This window comes from Pan paniscus, chromosome 10, assembly GCF_029289425.2.
Source record: "Pan paniscus chromosome 10, NHGRI_mPanPan1-v2.0_pri, whole genome shotgun sequence".
NCBI classification, from domain to species: Eukaryota; Metazoa; Chordata; class Mammalia; order Primates; family Hominidae; genus Pan; species Pan paniscus.
In genome coordinates, this window is record NC_073259.2 from 44,499,246 (window position 1) to 44,522,557 (window position 23,312).

Here is a 23,312-nt window from a genome sequence, read left to right on the forward strand (position 1 = left end):
CTTAAATAGAAATATTATTTGAAGGCCATTAACTTCTTGAATTAGAGATCTGGTATTGAGGAGCCTAACAAAAATATTTAAGAAATAAGAATTATTGTTGAAGGGTAGAGACTGTTTTTCTGTACCTTGAAGTTGTAAAGTCACTGAACAGCACGTACTAGTCACCTTTCTTTTATACTCAATAATGTTGGCCTAGTCATGACCTTTCCACAGGCTTTAGGGACCTCCAGGTACTGGGGTAATTCTTGGCTTTTGTTGGCCTGCCCTTTAGCACATTTTGTCTCTTGTGTAGCCATGGAGGGACATTATTATTATTATTATTTTGAGACAGGGTCTCTCTCTGTCACCCAGGCTGGAGTCCGGTGGCACCATCTTGGCTCACTGCAACCTCCACCTCCTGGGTTCAGGTGATTCTCCTGCCTCAGCCTCCCGAGTAGCTGGGACTACAGGCACGTGCCACCATGCCCAGCTAGAGATATCGCCATGCAGCTTAGGCTGGTCTCGAACTCCTGGGCTCAAGTGATCTGCCTGCCTCAGCCTCCCAAAGTGTTGGGATTACAGGCGTGAGCCACTGCTTCCGGCCTGGACCTTATTTTAAAACTGGGGGCGTTTACCAAGGGTAAAACCATCATACACCAGCTGAGGTTGAGACCTGTGCTCCTGGGATTTTATTGAACTCTGGGGTGGTAGAGTTGCTGTTATATGGGCTCATTTCGTAGACTTGAGATCACATACTCCTCTCATTTCAATGCCAGCCCTGAAGTGAGGCCCAGACAATGTTCTAGAATGGATGGGCCAGAGATATCTGACCAGGAAAGAGCATCTTTGTTTGGACCCCTTCTGTGTCCAGAGTATGCTTGGGCCCCTTACTTTGGACAGACTTCTCGTTTGTGGTTGTGGTTATTTTGTTTTTACTTGCCACTCAGCAGAATCAACATCATATAAGCACTCATTATCCTCAGGCCCTTGGCAGGCAGGGCACTTGGTGAATCTGCTCCGTCGTGAAGTGCTCACGTCTGCAGATTATTTTCTGATGGCATCTGTCATGAGTTCCAGATTGATGGTCCAATAGCAGCTATGAATTGCTCCCTTTGGGCTTGTTTAATTATTGCTGGCATGGTGGCTGACTAAAGAATTAAGAATCTCTTGTGCATTTATGGGGCAACAGGTCGCGGTGGCGTCCCAAAGCATTTATCTGTCATTTCTCTAGAATGTCCTTGTTAAAAGTTTTGAGCATCATCTCAGAAGCTAGAGGATAACCAGCTAGACAATGTCCAGTAGAATTTGGCTTCTCAGTTGATTCTTTCCAAGAATTGTAAAGAAAGCATCTAGTACTTGTTGCCCACAGATCCAGGGAAATGTCAAGTTGGTGTCATAACAGTACAAAAGCACTACCAGCTGCTTCTGATTGTCTTGGAGGCAAGAGGGCAGAGAGAGCCTTATTCTGTGGCAGGGCGGCTAAAGAATCACATCAGCACTCAGGAGGGCCTCTGAGGTGGTGAACTGAGAATGGTTAAGGTGTCATTTTCCCTGCCTAGAGACAGAGAGGGGGCAAGATAGCAGCCCTAAAAGACTCAGCAAGTGCAGCCTAGTACTCATGCACTCAGCAAGTGCTTAGAATTGTGTTAAGAGCTAGAGAAAGGTGACTAAGACAGTCATCCTGCCCCCAGGAGTTCAGTCTAGAGGGGGAGACAAACACATTATACATGTAATTATAACATAAAGCTGTCTAAGTGCAGTTCTGTAGAGATGCAGGAAGCATCGGGAGAGCACAGTAGAGAGGTGGGGCTTGGGGAATATTGCCCAGAGAAGGAAATCTCTGCTGGCTAAAAGGGTATTTAGGAATAGGACAGAAGTTTGGAAAAGAAAGCATTCCAGGTAGAGAGGACAGCATGAGCAGAGGCATTAAATTGAGACAGCATGATGTGTTCAGAGAACCCTCTCAGAGCTGCTCAGTGCCGTTGAAGTGTAAAGTGTAAGGCAGAGACTCGTGGGAGGCAGGGCTCAAGTGGTAAGGAGGGCTTTGAATGCCATGTGGAAGAGACTGTACTTTATGTGTTTCATAGTCAGATTGTGAGTTGTGGGTAGGTCAGTCTGGCAACCATGGGAAGGAACCAGAATTGGAGGTGGGCAGCTGAGTGGAAGGCCTTGGCTCTGTGGTGGTGATGATGGGAGCCTAAACTGGGACCAGTTTGCACAATGGAGATGATGGGACAGTCAAATAAATGTTAACTATTAATAAATAGTTAAATTTTCATGACTGATTAGATTTTATTTCAATTTTTGATGGCTGATTAGATTTTACATTGTGAGGATAGAGATGAGGGAGAAGGGAGGCATTGAGGATGGCACCCAGATTTCTAGCTTGCTAGATTAGAGTTAACTACTCTAACAAGGGAACACAGTAGAAGAAATACCTTAGAAGGAAAAGTGATGAGGCCACTTTGAGACACATGAGGTTGCAAAGCCTGTGGAAGTCTGGGTGGAATGTCTAATGGGGGTTGAGTATTTAAAGCTGAATCTCAAAGGAGAAGTCTGGGATAGAAATACATATTTGAGAGTCATCTATGCCTACTGTCAATAAAAATGTGAGCTTTTCTCCAGTCTCACAGCACAGCCCTTCAGTGATGGGGAGGGACAACTCCTAGGACTTATGTAAGGTCACAAGGAGAGAAGCACAGTTGTTGAGAAGAGTAGTTAGTTGAGGGGGCCAAAAACAGATTTGTGGCAGAAGTGGACCCGAGGAAGTTAGGAGACAGTAGGGGAAGTGAGGAATCTGAGATGAGGCGGGAACACTAGAGATAACCTGGCAAAATCTCTCCCATGTCTCTCCACAGATAACAAAACCCTGGCCCCAAAAGGTTAGAATTGTCCCAGATCACTCAGCTGCTCAAATAGCAGAGCAGCTTAGTGAGTCGACTTCATTTCACTAAGTTCTGGTCTCAGTTTTCCTGTGAATCCCCTGGGTGGCTGTTGGTTTCTTGATTTTATCTTTTGAAGGGGCAAGGGTGCAGCTGCTCTAACCTACAGAATTATTAGATCACATGAGATGAGGGAATCGTACTTTACGTATGTTTAACCTATACTATTCAACTATACATTTATACTCTTTTATATATTTTAAAGTACTACGAAATTAGGCTGGGCAGAGTGGCTCATACCTGTGATTTCAATGTTTTGGGAGGCCAAGGCGGGAGGATCAATTGGGACCAGGAGTTCAAGACTAGCCTGGGCAACATAGCAAGACCTTGTCTCAACCAAAATAAAACATTAAAATAGGCGGCCATGATGGCACACACCTGTAGTCTCAGCTACTTGGGAAGCTGATGTGGGAGGATTGTAACAGTCCAGGAGTTCAAGGTTACAGTGAGTTGTGGTTATGCTGCTGTACTCTGTCTCTAAAAAAATAGTATGAGGGCCAGGCACGGTGACTCACGCCTGTAATCCCAGCACTTTGGGAGGCCGAGGCAGGTGGATCACGAGGTCAGGAGATCAAGACCATTCTGGCTAACACAGTGAAACCCCGTCTCTACTAAAAATACAAAAACTTAGCTGGGTGTGGTGGTGGCCGCCTGTAGTTCCAGCTACTTGGGAGGCTGAGGCAGGAGAATGGCGTGAACCTGGAAGGCAGAGCTTGCAGTGAGCCGAGATCTAGCCACTGCACTCCAGCCTGGGCGACAGAGCGAGACTCTGTCTCAAAAAAAAAAAAAGGATGAAATTGTATTTGTATTTTGCGTATGTACTTAGAAGCTAACTTGAGTCAAATGTGACTCCTGGAGTAGGTCATTCCAGTTACCACTTACAGGGTCTTTCTCCTGCGCCAGGCACTGTGCAAAATCCCTTTTATTCATTTTTAAGAGGCAGATATTATCCATATTTTGTAAATGAAGACACTGAAGTTCAAAGAAGTTTCATAACTTTCCCTGGTTGGGCATGGTGGGTCACACTTGTAATTCTAGCACTTTGGGAGGCCAAGGTGGGAAGATTGCTTGAGGTCAGGAGTTCAAGTTCAGCCTGGGCAACATAGCGAGGCCCTGTCTCTACAAAAAAAAAAAAAAAAAAAAATTAGCCAAGCGTGGTGGCACATGCCTGTAGTCCTAGCTACTTGGAGGCTAAGGTGGGAGGATCACTTGAGCCCATGAGTTTGGGGCTGCAGGGAGCTATGATCGCACCGCTGCACTCCAGCCTGGGCAGCAGAGTGAGAACTTTCTGACTGTCTCGTGAAAAGTAACAGGATTCAAATCCAGTCATCCCTGATTCCAAAGCCTGTGCTGTACTGGAAAGTTTAAAATGCTACTCAGGCAGGGCGCAGTGGCTCACGCTTGTAATCCCAGCACTTTGGGAGGCCAAGGCGGGTGGATCATGAGGACAGGAGATCAAGACCACCGTGAAACCTTGTCTCTACTAAAAATACAAAAACTTAGCTGGGAGTGGTGGCAGGCATCCGTAGTCCCAGCTACTCAGAGAGGCTGAGGCAGGAGAATGGCGTGAACCCGGGAGGCGGAGCTTGCAGTGAGCCGAAATCGCGCCACTGCACTCCAGCCTGGGCGACAGAGCGAGACTCTGTCTCAAAAAATAAAATAAAATAAAATAAAATGCTACTCAGATGTAAGAATTTGTCACTAGGTTGTGTCCAAGAGGACAAGTTTCCTTGCATCTGTACTGTGCACAGTCTCTCTCTTACTCTGTGAAGCCTTGAACTTCAGATGTTCAGCACACATACTCATACTTGGTTCAGCTGGTTTCACTCAGTTGTGCAGAATAGGGAAGCATTGTGTAATGATCAACCAAAGCCAGTCAGATAAATCAAGTTGGACCTTCTCAAGTTAGAAAAAGAGATTTGTTTTCTTTGTAAGGAGATGGGCGAACATGGTAGAAAACCTTGTACGTTGGAGGCCACACGTCTGGGTTTGAATTTGGGTCCTGCTACTTTCTGTGTAACCTTGAGCCAGTTGGTCTCAGATTCTTAATTCCCTCACCAGTTAAACAGGTATAACATTTACCTCCAGTGGTTATTGAGAATAGTAAGTGAGAGAATGTGAGAAAAGTGCCTGGCATATAAAAGATGAGTAGTAATGTTTTTCATCCCTGTTCTTGAGTGAATATAACACTTAGGACATCAGACATTTCAAGAAGCAGAGAAGATTTGGGTCGTGGGGAGGGAACTCTCAAAAGGTTAAGTCTAAAGAGGTGTTTTTTCCTAGCTGTATAATCAAACGAGATGTAAAAAAGCTGGAACAACTCAAAAATAGCATTGGGCTGTGGGTAGCCTAGACCTCTATGTCAAGTTCTAGCCTTCAAAGCGTGAGAGGGGACAACATTGGGAGGACAGCTCATGGATCTAGAGCAGACTGAGGTTATTATGATTCCTCCCAAAAGAGGATAGAAGCACTGAGGCGCTGAGGATGTACCTCCATTTGAAAGCAAGGAAAGGCAGGACTTGTAGAGCCTCTCCCTAGCTGATACAACTTGCGACAGATGTGTGCCTGTGCCAGACCTCAGTTTATCTTTCTATAAAGCAGGGGTCATGCCCTCCCACATGTGTCTGGAAGTAGGAAGGGATTCATTAAGTTTTATGGCTTTATAATAAGCTCTTAGATGTGTCACGAGACTCCTGGAAAGCCAGAGCTGGGCCCTAGGCCAGTGTACTGGGTGCTGCCCCCCAAAATGGCCTCTGCTGTCTCTTTGGGCAGCCCAGAGTATCTATCTATTAAGCTTTTTCTGTGTGCCAGGCATACTTGCTAGGAACAAGTGTATTCAAGGCAAAGTCCTCAAGGAGCTTATATTCTAGTTCAGGAAATAATATAAAATGTGAAAAATGAATAACAATATGAGAGAGAAGTGACTTTTCCATGAAATCTTGCAATTGAAGGGTCTAGCATCATCCTGGCCCAGAGTAGATGTTTATAAGCTTCAGGTTCCCCCTTGTTTGTAAATACAAGAGTTATCGCAAGGCAAAACAGGTCCCCCAGTTGGCGCAGTGCATGGTACATAGAAGACATGAATGTCACTGGGTGTGGTGGCTTACGCCTGTAATCCCAACACTTTGGGAAGTCAAAGTGGGTGGATTGCGTGAGCCTGGGAGCTCGAGACCAGCCTGGACAACGTGGTGAAACCTGTCTCTACCAAAAAAATTTACCCAGGCGTGATGGTGTGTGCCTGCAGTCCTAGCTACTGGGGAAGCTGAGGTGGGAAGATCACCTGAGCCCAAGAGGTCGAGGCTGCAGTGAGCCAAGATCTTGCCACTGCATTCCAGCCTGTGTGATGGAGTGAGACCCTGTCTCAAAAAAAAAAAAAAAGACACAAATGCTGTTCAAAGAATGATTGAATATGAGTGCTAATGGGAGGTTAGGGCAGAAAACCCACAGAAATTCAGAGGAAGGAATGCACAGAGATCTGGGTTGTTTGGGAGAGGTTCCATGAGGAAGGTTGAGATGGTACTGATTGGTCCTGAAGGATGCATACAATTTGGAAAGGTGCAAAGAAGGGCTAATACGATTCATTGTCTCAGAGGAGACATTGTGAGGAGTTAAAAGCTTAGACTTTGGGGTCAGACTTGGGTTCAAATCCCAGATCCACCGTATGCTTGCTTTGTGATGCGGGGCAAGTTCCATGGCCTTTCCAAGCCTTCGTTTCCTTGCTTGTAAAATAGGGATAATGATAGTCCCTACTTCATAGGACTTTATATCATTGTTTTGAGAATTAGATGAGATAATTCATGTAGAGTGCTTATCGCAGTTCTGTCAATAAATGTTAGCTTTTTTCATTATTACTGTTTTCATTTTAGTAGTGTTATTATTGTTATTATCCTACTTATGCCACCTACTTACTTAGCTCATCATATCCTTTATCACCCGACTTTTCTGCCTGCTGTAATTTCCTTATACATACTTTCATGCCTTTGTAGTAAATCACTTACAGACTCCTGGATTTGTAATGGTGTTTTGTGTTGCCAGTATTTGCAAATACTGTCTCCTTGCCTAGAATATCACCATCTTCCCTTCTGCTCTTGCCTTTGCCTGATTCCTTCCCGCTTGATGTTTAAGACTAATTCAAGGTGGGGCACTGTGGCTCATGCCTGTAGTCTTAAAATTTTGGGAGGCCAAGGTGGGTGGATCGCTTGAGTCCAGGAGTTCGAGACCAGCCTAGCCAACGTGGCAAAACCCTGTCTCTACTAAAAATACAAAAATTAACCAGGTGTGGTGATGAGTACCTGTAGTCCTAGCTACTTGAGGGGCTGAGGCAGGAGGATCACTTGAACCTGGGAGGTTGAGGCTGCAGTGAGCCAAGATTGTGCCACTGCACTTCAGCCTGGATGACAAAGTGAGACCCTGTCTCAAAATAAAAATAATAATAAAAATAATGCCGAGTGTGGTGGCTCATGCCTGTAATCCCAGCACTTTGGGAGGCTAAGGTAGGTGGATCACGAGGTCAGGAGTTTGAGACCAGCCTGGCCAACATAGTGAAACCCTGTCTCTACTAAAAATACAAAAATTAGCTGGGCATGGTGGTGCGCGCCTGTAGTCCCAGCTCCCCGGGAGGCTGAGGCAGGAGAATCACTTGAACCCGGGAGGCAGAGGTTGTGGTGAGCCGAGATCACACCACTGCACTCCAGCCTGGGCAAAGAGTGAGACTCCGTCTCAAAAAAAATAAAATAGGCCAGGCACGGCGGCTCACGCCTGTAATCCCAGCACTTTGGGAGGCCGAGTCAGGCAGATCATGAAGTCAGGAGATCGAGACCATCCTGGCTAACACAGTGAAACCCCTTCTCTACTAAAAATACAAAAAATTAGCCGGGTATGGTGGCGGATGTGTGTAGCCCCAGCTATTTGGGAGGCTGAGGCAGGAGAATGGTGTGAACCTGGGACGCGGAGCTTGTGGAGAGCCAAGATCATGCCACTGCACTCCAGCCTAGGCAACAGAGCGAGACTCCATCTCAAAAATAATAATAATAAAATAAATCCTGTGACATTTCTTTCAGGAAGTCTTACACCTTACTTGACTCCACAGTCTAATTAGATGTTACCTCCTTGGGATCCCACAGTAGTGTATGTGCCTCTTTCACAGCAATGCTGTCTATACTGACCCCTGATTTGCATGTATACCTTTCCTCAGGATATGAACTTTCTGAATGTAGTGACCATACCCTATTTATTTTGATATCGCCAAATTCTAGCTTGTGCTTGACATAGAGTTGTTTCCCAGCTAAATGTTGAATAAAAAACCAAACTGAAAAAACATAGGTAGCATTATGTGTAATATTTACTATATAGGTTCTGATTTAAATGCTTTACATATATTAACTTATTTAATCATCATAGCAACACTATGGGGTAAGTACTATTATTCCTGCCTCCATTTTACAGGTGAGGAAACTGAGGCTTGCAGAGATTAAATAACTCTCCCAAAGCCACACAGCTAGTAAGTGGTGGAGCTAGGATTCAAACCCAGGTAGTGTGGCTTCACAGTTAGTGCTTTAACCACTACATTGTATGTGTGCCTCTAGGAGTGTCACTGAGATTTATGATAAACATATATATTGATTGTCCAAGAAAAGGTGAAGAAACATTAACCATAAGTCACAATTCCATGAACACATTTAAAAGTAATTAGTAAATGTGTGGAGACACTGTTAGGGGAGTGGATGTTACTACTGTCATTTATGAAGGATTTGCTAGAGATGGTAGATTTCACCTGTTGTGAATTGGAGGAGGAGCATGGCTGGCAATTCGAAAGGAGGTAATCTCTCTGGGGTACAATGGAGTAGAAAACTTAGGGACAGAAGGAATATACGAATGGAGAAATTCGATTTGCCCAATCTTTATTGCTCACCTATTAAAGTGCTAAACAAGCTGATGGTGATTCCTGTTCTCAGAAGCCTGTGTTCTAGCAGGTTATAAGAAGATGAGTCTGGTTAAAGAGAACAGCAGGGAAGTGGCTTAGATTATGGCATAAACTGAAGTTGAAACTCAGAATGAAAAGTAGGAGTTTGCTGAGGGGAAAGCAATATATAAAGTGATTTGTGCTATAGCACATAAGACAGATTATAGATAAGAGAACTCAGAAATAGTAAGGACAGTGGTAAAAAGTTAAAGGATCCTCCCTTTCCCCAGTTAACCAGGAGACCAAATAAGGGACTTGGTGGTAGGAGTGGTAGGAGCAGGATCAATCACTTATTTATTAAGCACCTGCACATGATTCAAAGAAGGATAAGACATGGCCCCTACCCTTAAGGAGTTTATGTTCTTTCTAGTTGTGAATAGAGAAAGCATATGCAAAAAAAAAAAAAAAAAAAAACCCACTATGAAACATTCAATTTGTGCTAAAGGTCCATGGTATCAGTGTCCTGGTATTTTCTCTCTTGTTATTTCATCCATGTGGATTTCATTTCCAAGGTCACTTCATGGTCTAAAATAGTTGTTGAAGGTTCGTCCACTATCTATATTCCAACTAGCTAGAAGCAGAAAGGAGAAAAGAAGGTTATATTCCCTCCCTTTAATGACATTTCTCAGAAGTTGTGCACACGACTTCTGTTTACATCCCACATGATCACATAGCCATACCTAAATGCAAGGGAAGCTGAGAAACATATTAATTCTAGGCTGTCAAGTGTCCAACTCAGCGTTGGAGGTTCACTACTAAGGAGGAGGAGGAGAAGAGGTTGGGGGATAACAGGCAGGTCTCTGCCATTTTATTCTTTAAATGTGATTATGCTTGGAGCTCAAGAGAGGGGCTGATTATTTTAGGTTGGGTAGTCATAGAGCTACTGGATTTTAAGTCAGGTAGTAAGTAGTAGGTAGGGAGTCAGCAGATTGGGGAAACATCAATCACAAGCAAATCCTAGGGTTAAGGAATGGGAAGAGTGGCCGTCCCAGGAGAGAGAGATACCATAGAGTGGGAGAGGATGAGGCTGGTCAGAGAAGCTGGGGCCAGCCTGGAGAGAATCTTACCTCAGAAGCTCTTACTGTAAGATGCTAAGAACAATAGGCCAAGGAGCTCAGGTTTTCTCATATAAATGATAAGGAGTCAAAAAAGATTTCTGAACCAAGGAGAAACATGATTTGTCTTATGTGCTTGGAAGTTTGAAAGTTTCATTCATGTGCAGGATGGCAGGGAGGAAAGTATTGGAAGTAGGGATGCCAGCTAGAAGCTTATCCCAGAGGGCAGCAAGTGAACAATAACGGCCCACCCAGGTGATGACAGTGGGAATGGAAGGGCAAATATAGATGAGAGACCTTGGGAGGGAGACTCACTGGGCCTGTTGGTATGAGGAGAAAGGGAGATGTGACCCCAGAAATATTGTGTCCTCTGAGAGGTAGCACTGCCCATTGGGCTCCCCAGTTGGGAGGACAGAACCTCATGAAGAGAGGGAGGTCGTTGGTTGGCTGCAGGGAGAATGCGAGGCTCTACCCCAAGACTCCTTGGCTTTGGAAAATAAGCTGCCCCCAGCAGAATACTTTCCATTCTGCGTAACTGGGGAGTGTGTGGGTCTGGCTAACCACGAGGAGGGGCCGAGGAGCCAATAGACAGATCAAGTTGCTGTGGCAGTAGCTTTTTACTAGGGCCTGGGTGCTCAGTTGGGAAGCGCCGACAGAAGCTCCTATCGGAGATTGTGTATTTTTTGACTGGGCAGGCCAGAAAAGGTGGCCTTAATCAGGGTTTGGGGACCTCAGGGTTACCTGCAGAGGTTATCTGATGTCAGGTATGAGGCCAACAGTGTGGCAGAGGAAAGAGTTTGAGGCTTTACCAACTTTGGGGACATGGCCAATATCCTTTGCCTTCTCAGGATCCAGTGGAGGAATTCTCTAGGATGAAGAAGAGGCCCCGGGGGTATAATTGTATTTAGAAAAAGCCATCTCTTTGTTTGAATGATGCTGGCCTTTTAGGACCTCTCCTTCATCTGACTTCCCTGGTGTGAACTGCAGAGCTCAACCAGAGACATCTGGTGAATCCATTTCTTTTTCTTCCAGGCTGCTCAGGGACTTGGCCCGTAACTGCTCAGCAAGTCATTTCTGGTTACAGAGTCCTCAGTGACCATAAAAGCACGTTCTCCAGACATGGTTCCAAGCCTGTGAGAGCTGGCTTTTCCCTGGCAGCTCATCACCAGAGTGGTAGTTTCAATTAAACAAAACCTGCAAGGCAGATCTAAGATACTACAGACACTTAAGGAGCACCCATTTTTCTTATGCCTTTTGTCATGTGGTACCTAAGCAATTTGTTCAGATGTCTAAGAGGGCAGCTGGGGCCTAGAGAAAGCTGTGTAGCTAGACTTGTACTCACATGCTTCTGTGTGTGGGGTCACATAAGGAAGGAGATGAGCAGTAATGGGGAGCCGCCCTGGGGAGGCTGTAGAGTTTGGCAGGACCAGGGCTGGAGGCCTAGAGTCCAGGGAGGTAACTGCTGCCTTTCATCCTTTATATTCTTGAGTGCTTTGGTGTGGTGGTGGGGTGGTACAGCTGAAGTGTTTGCCCCTACTCTATCGAGGCAGGGCAGGGGGTTGCCTGTCCTTCTAGCCAAGTGTTATTGACTGTTCTGTGATTTCCTTTCTGCCACAGGATATAGCTCTTTGCCCAGAACCTTTCATAGTTGACTCAGCCCATTTCAGGCTGTCTGTTTCAAGTTATCTTCTCCAAACCCGAGCTCTGGAGAGGAGGATGGGAGGGAGTCAAGGCAAGGAGAGCAGTCTTGAGCTTTGTCTCCCCAGGTTGGCAGCGAAGCTAGGCTTGGCCTTGGTCTGTGAGAGCTGCAGTGAGATCTGACCATCCATCTGTTCCATTTCCTCCCCTGTGCTACCCCAGCCAGTCACAAGGCTGGGGAAAAGTGTGGGTGTTTGGAGGGGCTGCCGTACTTCCCATGTCTGGACCTTTTAAAATTTTAGCTCTTGGACCTTTGATCAAACTCTCTGATATTTTTTGATTCCCTTTTACAAAGGATTGCAGTTTTGAGGGGAGTTAGAAGGAGCTGTGCTGGAACAATGAGATAAACAAACAGTGACGTGGAGGCGGCGGCAGCAGCAGTGTAGGCAATGGGCTGGGCCGGCTGGCCTGCCGTCTGGGCGGGCTGGGTGGAGGAGGACTCCCGCCCTGCTCACTGGCCAGCTGGCTTGTGTTAAAGTGCTGGCTGAAAATAACTCTCATTGTCTAGGAGCTGCTACTGCGGCAGGACTGGCTGTGGCCGCCAAGGGGCCAAGGCAGCGGGAGCTGGTACCTCCCACCTCCTTGGGCTCTTGCCCTTTGGGAGCAGGGCCCAACTGGCCACAGCTGTGCCTACTGCCCACCAGTAGAGACATGTGGAGGCCGTTCCTTACACTCTATCCTTTTGGCAGCTAGTAATGGGCCTTTGTGCCTTGTGTTGCCTGCTTTGCCACTGGCTTGGGGCAGATCTGTTGGTTTGTGAGGGGGATCCTAGTGGGAACATGGGAACATGGGGTGGGAACACTGTGTTGCAGCTCCTCCTTCAGCAGTCTTCTGGACTCCCAAATTTTGTGTCCACTTGCCACTTTCCATCTTTGCTCATCTGCTCAATGACCTGATCTGTGGATGCCACGGAGGACTTGGACCTGCGGTCAGGGGCTCAGCAGCACGTTGAGAAGTGTGTGGTGCCCAGGACAGCACTCATTTAATCTGTGGGGCAGTTCTAGATTCAGTTTCTCAGGACTCCCTGTCCCCATGGGCTGAGTGTGGGGGTTGTGGCTACCACACTTGGGAGAAGACAGCCATAGGAAACCTGGTGGGAGGTGGTTCAAGAGGGAAAACATTAATAAAACTACCTCTCACTTTCTGTATTTGCTCAAAACAGCCCCTGCTGGAGCTTCCCTAAAGCCTCCAGTTTCTTTCCCAGGAACATTACAAACGTCTCTCTCCCTGTCTCTCGAAGCTATGCCATTTTGGTCTCTGTTCCTAAGATTTATCATGATAGGGACCAACAAAAACAGTTGGGAATTTTTGGTGGTTCCTATTTCTGTTTTTTGGGTTTTCCCCAGGCCTGGCTCAAGAAGACTGTCAGAGTAGGGGCAAGTCCCAGAGCAGAGCTCACAGCTTTGAAGGAAACTCCAAACCCTACCGGCATTTCCCTTCCCCTGCAGTGGGAAGGAAATGAGGAGGGGCTCACTGGGCTGGGGGTGCAGAGTGGGAAAGGGAAGGGAACCTCTGCCACCAGAGCTGCCTCCCTCCTTGGCTTGACTGGGGCTGTCAGGGGTCAGGTGGAGAGTTAGGAAACCTTGCTGGAGGGACCAGGCCTTGCTCACATGCACCCCATTGTGCAGGGAGATTTGCCTGGCCTCAAACTGGCAAACAGAGCAGCCTTGCTGGAGAAGCACCAGCTCCATGCCTTTCGGCTTCTTCCCATTATAGGTTTTTATTATTAGATGTTTTGCTGGTTCCCTGTGATTTAGGAATCGGTCCCACAGTTGCTTTCAGTTTGAGTTCATCTTCCCCTTTTACTCACATCTCCTATTGTGACTGTTTTGGCTGTGACTTACCTCCCTTACTTCTTCCTTGGAGTCTCCTGCCATGTCCCCCACCCCTCAAGATAATGATACCAAAATTGGCGCCTAGTCTTAGAGGAAGCCAGAGCAGGATCAGTGAAGGGATAATGGATTGCTCTGTAGTCAGAGTGTTGCGAAGAAATTGCTAAAGGTGGGATGGAGGCAGAGAGAGAGAGACAGCCTAGAAGCAAGAGGGCAGGTCCCTTGGACATCAGAACATGACACAAGATTTTCAGGAGGAAGCAGGCGGTGAGGGGGACTGTGTTGAACACCCACAGTGTTCCAGACACATACAGACATAAAATATTTATCTTTTAATCCTCAGCTAAAACCCTGTGAAGTAGTGAGATTATCTCATTTATGGATGCGTTCACCAAGGCTCCATAACTCTGAAGAGCCCAAAGTTGATCTTGGGCCCTCTGACTTCACCCACATTTAGTGCCCTCTCCTTTCCAAGACAGCCACTGCCTCCTTTCTGCTCAGCAAGGGTCTCAATGAGGAGTTAGCAAGAACTTAGCTCAGCTTCTGCCTTCTGGGAGCCTACAGTGTCTGTGGAACCACTGAAGAAAAAATGTCAAGGAAACAAACTTTTGACTGAGACCGGAACTGTGTCAAGTTTGCTCCTTTGCTGTCCCCGGAACTCAGGAAGTTGTCATTCCTAAGGGCAGAGAGGCTTCCTTAGGACATTGGAGCCCTGCCAGACTCACACACATTATCAGGTAGAGGCAAAAGCCCTGATGCCCTTGTCTAGCAGGAAGAGAACTGTCCAGGCCAAGCTCTGGTTTATGCCCCCTTGGCAGGTGACTCCCACTGGCAGCCAGTGACCCGTTTCTTCTGAGAATGCTGGAGCTTGGGGGAATTCCCCTTACCCACCTCCTTCCCTATCACACTTCAGCCCAGAAGAAGCAGAGAAGTCTGAGACCAGTGTCAAGGAAGTGCCACCCAAAGCTCTAGACAGGAGGATGTGGCTATGGTCAGACCTACTTCATGCCTCTACCACCCGTTTCCATACTTTGGGATCGTTCCTTCCTGGGGATCTAGAGTTTGACCAGGTCCCTGCTGTGCCTCTTCCATGCTCTTAGGCCAGGACTCCCCAAGGGGGTGACTTTGCCCAGTTTTTCAAACCGAGGGGACCAAGTGTTTCCTCATCAGTTCACCTGGTGGAGAAGTATGAGCCACAGCCGCTGACAGTGGGTGGCTGAGGGAGGAAGTTGGCATAGACAGGATGTGATGTCTGCCACAGCAGTGACAGGCTGCCCCCTCCTCCATTCCAGCAGCTTTCTTCCAGGGGAGACAACAGAAAACTATTTTCATGGCACAGACTTGGGAGAAATGGTCAGATGGCAGCGATGTGTTTAGGATATGCACAGAGCCAGGGCCAGTCCTGAGGACTATTTCTGCTCAGTTCTGTCTTGAGTTCATCTGGCAGCAGCCTGGCCGCAGTTAGGCTGAGTTAGGAGATCTACTCTGGGTTGACCTTTGAGTCCTTGTTTTGTTGAGGCCTCTTGCTCCTGTCCTGCTGTCCACACGGGTATGCTGAGATTGGCCTTAACAAAGTAGTTTCAGAGAGAACATTCCAGGCTTGTGTTTGACCATCTTGCCATCCATCCTACATAGACTGTGAGGAGGACTCAGCCTCACTTTCCTGTGGAAGTTCAGGCAGATGCATAGTGCAGCAGGAACCATGGGGAGAGGTATGATGTGGGGCTTTCTTCCCCTTCTTTGTTTCTCTCACCTGCCCCACTTCTTTGGTCCTGAATTCTTCCATGTATAAATTCCAACTGAAGACTTCAACCCTACTTCCTTTTTGAGCTATAGTGACCTCGTTTCCAGCCGGTAGCTGGGCTTGTAGCTCAGACCTGGGACCTCTTCCACATAGGTTTATTATCACCTTACTGCCCCCACTAGATGCATATTGGGAGCTGGAGATGGTGAAAATAGACACAGCACTTTAGGGGCTAGATGAGTATACAGCTGGTTTAGGAGTATATCTGAGTTATGTTTATAATAAATAGATAATATGACAGAATAAATGTTTAGGGATTTTCTTTTGGTTCCATCGAAAGTTAGAGGACCTCCTTCTAGGATTTGTTTGCCTCTTCTGGAATAATGCAGGGCCTATGTGACTCCTCGGGGACCCTGGATGCACACAGTTCATGTCCCCAGGGATGAGGATGCCAAGAATTGGGCAGAGGTAAATGAAGTGGTCATGCTTGGGTTACCAGGGAGTTAGAGCTGAACCTGGACAGTAGTTAAAGGAGAGAAAGATGAGAGGCAGCCTTCTAGGTGGCTGGCATTATGCTTAGGAAGAAGCTGAATTTGTGGGAAGTCACATGGGTGATCACGCAGCTGCGACACTTTGGGTAGGGGATCATATTTGATTCAAGATTACGAGGGAGCAGGTACAGTGGTCTGATTAAAGTGTCAGACTGCCTTTATTCTTTTTTGTTTGTGTGTTTTGTTTTGTTTTGTTGAGATAGAATCTTTCTCTGTTGCCCAGGCTGGAGTGCAGTGGCGTGATCTTGGCTCACTGCAACCTCCACCTCCCAGGTTCAAGCAATTCTTGTGCCTTGGCAACCTGAGTAGCTGGGATTACAGGTGTGCGCTACTGCACCCAGCTAATTTTTGTATTTTTGGTAGAGATGGGATTTTGCAATGTTGGCCAGGTTGGTCTTGAACACCTGGCCTCAAGTGATCCGCCCACCTCGGCCTCCCAAAGTGCTGGGATTACAGGTGTGAGCTACTGCATCTGGCCCAGACTGCCTTTAGAGGTAAGGGCTGTGACCTGGAACAAAGACAGCCAGACTGATGAGAAGGAAGGTTTGACTGAATGGGGATAAAGGTAGGGAACGTAGCCTCCTAGCATGGGTAGGGCTAGTCCATGGATGAAGTCCTTAGGCTTCACTCACTCATTCTCTCGTACCTTATTCGGTCACCAAACAGTGGTGAACAAAATAAAATGATTCCTGGTCTGTCCTTCAAATAGCCTATATTAGAGTGGCTTGCCAAGGGGTTAGGGTGCTTTGCTGTGTCTTAATTAATTGGGAGGTGTTTCATAAGAAATTTGCTACTAACAATTAAAGTCTGGTACTTTTGTGAATTTTTGCCTAAAATTTTTTTTCCAAAAAAATTTAAGCAGTTATCTTCATGCTAATGTTCTTCTCATTCACTTGTGTGCTGATATGGGCAAGAGGGTCACAGTTATAGCATCTACATAGGTTGTGGGTGGCTCAGGATTTGCCCATGGGAATGGATGTTGTAGGCAAGTTGCCCATCTCTCAGGTTATGGGGGAAATGGGGGAAAAGCAAACTGAAAAAAATTGCTGCTTTAACCTGGTGGGTTTTCAAATTTTTTGACCCATCTCATGTTCCTGTCACATTTTATGGTATGACGTATGTATATGACATATTTGTGTATATACATAAAATGGAAAAGAAACTAAAGCTTCACAAAACATTATTTATACTTCCTACTTGCAATGAATTCTGGTATCTTCTATCCTATTTTAATCAGCTCGTTTTCATTTAAATAGAGTTAATTTTGACTGATTAAATTGATTCTACTACCAGTGGTTTAGAAAACATTGCCCAACCAAACATGAAGGGGAGGCTGGAGGACTGTTCTACCTTTACAAGCCTGCCTTATCAGCGATGGAGTGTCAGGGTGAAGTCTGAGGGCCCAGTAGCGGAAAGGTGTGGGCAGTCTAGTCTTTCTCTTTTCCAGATGAGGGGAGGTTTCAGCCTTGTTGACTCAGGTTCTCTCCTCAGAGCTCCATGAACCTGCCTCCAGACAAGGCCCGGCTCCTGCGGCAGTATGACAATGAGAAGAAATGGGATCTGATCTGTGACCAGGTATGGGGTTTGGGAAAGAGGAGGGAGGTAGGGAGTTGTGTCTTGGGCTGGCTAAGGCTGTGGGGCCAAAGGCATTGAGTGCAGCCTTGGGTTCCTTGAGGAACCCTGGCCTAAGCTTGGCCTCATCTGTGTTCACTTTCTTTTCCAAGAGGATTCTCATAACAGAGACAGAGCTGGCAGGCCAAGTTCCCCTCTAGCTCCCACAAAGAGCTGTCTTGATTTCTTCCAGTGGGCAATAGTATAAGGGGATTTGTGTAGATCAGGGGTATAGGATTGGCTGTGCAGGTTCAGGGCTATGCCCGGTAGGGTGCTCAAAGGACTGTTGGTCTCTCACTCTGTCTTAGCCCTGGCAAATACCAGGGTCTTTCTCATTATCTCAGGGCCTCTAGGAATGAGAAGCCCCAGACTCTAGTCTTTTGTTCCCAAATCTCAGAAGAGTCAAGGTCTGGAAACTCTCTCTGCATGAACAGTGTTGAGAGCTGGAAGAGAATAGAAATCATTACTTTGCTCAGAGTTGAGAGTCTTCTAACACATAAGACCTGGCTCTTTCCCTTGCATGCATTTGAAGATCATGAGTCACGAGTCTGTGAAATGAGACAGGACTGTATGCAGGGCTGGGAGAGTTGGCTTTTACCTTTTTACATCTTGGTAGAGATGGAAGTATCTGGCAGTGTGGGTAGTGTGTTTACCCAGCACTTTGCCATGTACAATTTTATTATTTCTTTTCAGGCTCTGGGTGAAATAATAATAGGTAACATTTATTGAGTGCTTGTTATGGACCAAGTACTCAACACACTGAAGTATCTCATTTAATCATCACAGAACCCTCTGAGGAAGGCAGTGTTGGCATTTTATAGATGAAGAACCCAAGGCTCAGTAACTTGCCTAATGCTAGTAGGTGATGAAGCCAGGGCTGAGCTCAGGCAAGCAGATGCCAAGTCTGTGTTAACTGTTCTGTTCCACTGCCTCCCCAGGTCATGCTGCTTGACGTAAGCTAGGAGTATGCTTCAGAGATCTTAGTCCAAGTCCCTTCTCCAACAAAGGTCCATATCCTTGTGTTCTGCATTAAGAGGAGTTGGTTAGCACCTGCTTGGGGTTTGGAGAACAGTAACCCTTTGATATTGAGGTTCTTTAATTGATCTCTCAGTCTTTCCTAGGTCAGATAATTTCAGCTGTTTCTCACACCTTTCGTTTTTTTCTTTGATTTGTTTTTAGGTCCTACTCTCTAACATTATATCATTCTCCTGGACATTTTTCAGCCCCTCCACCCACCAGCTCTTCAGATATCTTGGTGGTGGCAGCTCTAATAGGACCAGAATGCTAAGGGGTACTCCCTGAGTTTCTTTTTGGGTCAGATGAAGGGGTTGGCCTAAAGTAGGGCGTGGTCCCAGGTCCTAGGTAGAAGGGAATCGAGGGATGACCTTGCTGAATGCAGCCTTCAGTATTTGAGGTTGCTTTGGATTGTTGGGAGTCTGGGCAAGGAGCAGTGTTTGCAGCCCTGAGCTGTGTCAGCTCAGCAAAACCATTCCAGTCCCAACTGCAGAGTTCATTGCTGAGAAAGTTGGATTCTACAAAGCCAAGCTCCTCTCCCCTTGGCCTTCCTAACCCATATCCATTAGTTGGCCAGGCAGTGAACAGCATTTCCCAATCATATCTTTTTTTAATTTTTTTTTTAGAGAGGGATCACACTCTGTTGCCCAGGCTGGAGTGCAATGGCATGATCATATCTTACTGTAGCCTCAAACTCCGGGGCTCAAGGGATCCTCCCACCTCAGCCTAAGTAGCCAGGGCTACAGGCATGTGGTAGCCACCATGCCTGGCTAATTTTTTAAAGTTTTTTTTGTAGAGACAGAGTCTTTCTATGTTATCCAGACTATTCTCAAACTCCCGGCCTCAAGCAGTCCCCCTGCCTCGACCTCTCAAGCCCAATCAATTATATCTTTATTTTGGGTGCTGTTCACAACTCTGTAATCCCCAACATCTTTGTAGCAAGCAGCACACTTTTAAAATACTTTTTGACATAGAAAAACATTTTAGGCTCAGGGAGCACTAATTGGAGGAGGAGGAGATGGCAACAGGTGGTAACACCTGGGGATAAGTCAAGGAAGGGAACCTCAAGTTTAGGTGATATCTAGAGCCAGGTGACAACTTGGAGAGGCTGAGTCCCCCTCACACTGAACACTATGAGTGCTCTTCTTCCTCAGTGCCCTCCTCAGGTCTCTGGTTGTCTTTGTGGATACGCATATGCATGTTTCCCTTACAGGAACGATTCCAGGTGAAGAATCCTCCCCACACTTACATTCAGAAACTCCAGAGCTTCTTGGACCCCAGTGTAACTCGGAAGGTGAAGTATGAGGCAGAGAGTCCCCGTCTTGCCACCCTTTATAGTCCTGTGGGGTTTGGGGGCAAACCCTTTGACTTGGATATTGGACATCTGTTTCTGAGCATTGGGAGTTGGATTTCAGGGTTCTGTGGCCAAGGGCCTGGAATGGCTGGCCAGTAATGGAGGGAAAGTCTATAACTGCCCTCTTGTATTCCCTTCCTTTCCTACCCTTTTTACAGAAGTTCAGGAGGAGGGTGCAGGAGTCAACCAAAGTACTAAGGGAGCTGGAGATCTCTCTTCGCACCAACCACATTGGGTGAGTTGGATTGGCCGTATAGCCTCTTCATCTGGCCCCAGGCTGCTGGCTGGGCACACAGGGTCTGGTGTCCTCTGAGGATGGTGTTCCTGTTCATCTTCCCTGCCATGGGGCAGAGTTGCCCCTTGAATGGCTTCTGGCTCCCCAGAGCTTTGGACTGGTTCTTTACTGGCTTTTCTACCCCCTCAGCTCTGCCAGCTGCTGACTAGATGTTTCTGGCAAGCTTGAGGCCTCTCCTGGGGTCCTCTGCCTGTGGCTTTGAGTGGAAGACATTCCCACAGCAGTTGAGACTGGAGTCTGCCTGTGGCCTGGTGCTGGGCCAAGCGAGGCTCAGAGAAGGCTGAGGGTGGGGGGAACATACTATATTGGGTAGCTGAGACCTAGTTCCCATTCGGTGACTATTTGGACTTTTGGTGCCTGGAAGTTTATTTGCTTGTTTGGGAGAAGATAATCTTAGTTCATGAGCAGAAGAAGCTTCCTTAAGCACCAGGAAAGATGTAAGGCACTGGGGGCAGGAGCTGAATGTTTTCTATATTCACAGACCCTGGTGCCCCCAACGCATTGATAGGGCCCTTAGGAACTGTGTGAGTCTTTTTTTTTTTTTCCAGTCCCTGAGTGGGAAACCAGGAATTGCTGAACAAGCAAAGAGCTAATGTGTAAGGTACAGTGAAAGAGGGTATTGGCCTCAGTGTTACGAAACTGTAATCAGCAAAGGTATATGCAAAGGTATATGAAAGTGAGAGAGAGAGAGAGAGAAAGTGTGTATATGTGTGCGTATGTGTGCTTATGCAAAAGGACAGTGAGGGACACGTGATATAGAACTGCAGGCAGGGGTATAGACCTGATGGGAGGGCCTGGCACAAATGTCCAGTGCTTATGAGTGAGCAGTGGAGGCCCAGGTGGGGGTGGGGTGCCCAGGCTTCCTGACAGTGGGTTAGAGACAGCCAAGTGACATCATTAGCCTTTCCCCTCCTGTTGTAGCAGCAGCCCTCATCCGCCCCCAGGGCAAGCCTTCCCAGGATTCTTTAGAGGGAGGGGACACCTGTGTGTAGCCAGCTGTAGCAGCAATCACAAGGGAAACAGCACAGGAGAGAACAGGAAAGGGATGGTTCCTGGCCTCAGTAACTGTGCTCTGGTGGCCAGAGTATGGCTTCTGTACCTCATCTGTGAATCAGACATTGAAAGTCAAGCTGCTGAGAAAGGTGTGGCCAAGCCTCTTCCTTTGTTTGGTCAGTCCTTCACTGACTTCACTGACTGAAGGACAAAGTGGCAGGGGCTGCTTAGTACCCCTGTGTGTGAGGGCAAGAAGGACACCGATGGCAACCCTGAGTGCTACCTGCCACCCTGAGCCCCCTACCACTCTGCATTCCTCCATAGGTCCCTTCTGTCCCTCTCAGCCCTTCTGTCTTCTTTTTGTTTGTTTGTTTTTTAAGACAGGGTCTTGCTCTGTTGCCCAGGATGAAGTACAGTGACATGATCATGACTTACTGCAGCCTCAACTTCCAGGGCTCAAGTGATCCTCCTATCCCAGCCTCCCAAGTAGCTGGGAGCACAGGCACACACCCATGCCTGGCCATTTTATTTTATTTATTTATTTATATTTTGAGATGGAGTCTAGCTCTGTCGCCCAGGCGCCATCTTGGCTCACTGCAACCTCTGCCTCCCAGGCTCAAGCCATTCTGCCTCTGCCTTCCGAATAGCTGGGACTACAGGCGTGTACCACCACGCCCAGCTAATTTTTGTATTTTTAGTAGAGATGAGGTTTCACCATGTTGGTCAGGCGGTCTCAAACTCATGGGCTCAAGTGATCTGCCTGTCTTGGCCTTTCAAAGTGCTGGGATTACAGATGTGAGCCACCGTGCCTGGCCTGCCTGGCCACTTAAAAAAAAAATTTAGTAGAGATAGTTGCCTAGGCTGGTCTTGAACTCCTAGGCTCAAGTGATCCTCCTTGAGGATCCCAAAGTGGAGCCACTAGTACCTAGCCTTGTTTTCTTGATTAAGTCTTGCTGTAGTCATCTGAGGATAGGGGTGTGCTTTTATTGGGAGAAGGCCACAGAGCAGTTTATGATAGTCTCTGCTGCCTGCCCCCTCTACCTGGTGCCTGCCCCTCTGGCTGCTGGCCAGGAGCTATGTCCAAAGCAGCGTGGTTCCCAGGCCTGGGGCCTCTTGGCAGTTGGCACACAAGTTAGAGGTCCTGGACCTGGTCCTTTGTTCCCAGGGAATAGCTCAGTGCCTGGCATTTTAGGCATGCCTGCCATCTGAACTGCGGCTTCTCTGGGTAGAGTTATGTGGAAGGACCAAGATCCTTCCTGGATTTCTGGGCAGGAAGAGTTTGTCAGATTGTGGGTGCTTCAGGGTGGCAGGAACCCAGGGCAAGGTGGGGAGAGGAGGATCTTGCTTTGGTCACAGCCTGATCAGCCCCAGGGCTTGCAGAAGTTTGGTGTGCAGGAGCAGCAGATGGGAACTCAGGTTCTGGAGAGGGATAGGCTGGGAAGTGGGATTCCAGAGCCTCTCCAGCTCCTCTTTCCCTGGTTTGTATTGGTTTCTGTGCCTTGCCTAAGCACCCTTTAACCTCTCCTCAAAGTGTCAAGATCCCGAAATAGCAGTATAGACTCAGACAGGAAATGAGAAGGGGGTGGGGAGCTGGAGAGCAGACAGACAGGAAACGGGAGGCCTGTTGGCCCCCAGAGAGGAAGCTAACTTCAGGCAGCTCCGGTGTCAGTCAGCTTCAGCCAGAGCCTGCTGCCAAATCTCAGCTGGGCCTGGTGTTGTAGCTCCAGAGTCTCTCTGTAGTTTGGGGTGTGGCTGGCCAACATGGCACTGGTTTTCCAGCTGTTGGGGAGAAGAGGCCCCGCAGGGCAGTTTGGGAGGAGCTTTCCTATAAAGACCCCCAGAAATTCTGAAGGAGTAGAGCACTCTAGATTAGGGTTTCATCCTGAGCGTTTTATGTTTCTGCTATGGAATGAACCTGTCATATAACAGTTCCCTAGATTTGCCCTTGACTTTCATTCCAGGAATATCTCAGCCCAAAAGAACTGAAAGCAGAAGGGAAAATAATGCCCTGGGATATGGTCCTTAGGTGCTTTGTTGTCTACCTTCCTGGCTGAGGGGGACCCACGTACTCAGGTTGACTCTGAGTAGTCATAGACATCCTGGAGTTCCTTGAGTTCCTGATCATCCCCCATGCTTTTTCTGGTTCTGCCAAACTCAACATGACTAAATACAGAACTTCTATACATCTCTGTTTGCTCACTGCTTTCCAAAACTCCTCTCCTTAAACTTGGTAGAGAGTGCTTTGCCCCAGGATGCCTCTGTTCCAGAGCTCTCCTTGACCC

General features: G+C 47.3%; 1 protein-coding gene across 5 annotated transcripts in view; it reads left to right on the forward strand.

Moving 5' to 3' along the window:
* The window catches only part of FMNL3 (formin like 3), a 62,476-nt gene that overhangs the window by 21,643 nt on the left and 17,521 nt on the right, over positions 1-23,312 (forward strand). For all 5 annotated transcript variants that reach the window (XM_008951178.5, XM_003825838.6, XM_003825839.5 and 2 more), the window contains exons 2-4: positions 17,255-17,338; positions 19,602-19,682; positions 19,901-19,977. In XM_008951178.5, the coding sequence (XP_008949426.1) occupies positions 17,255-17,338; positions 19,602-19,682; positions 19,901-19,977 (242 nt within the window). The remainder of the gene's footprint in view (positions 1-17,254; positions 17,339-19,601; positions 19,683-19,900; positions 19,978-23,312) is intronic.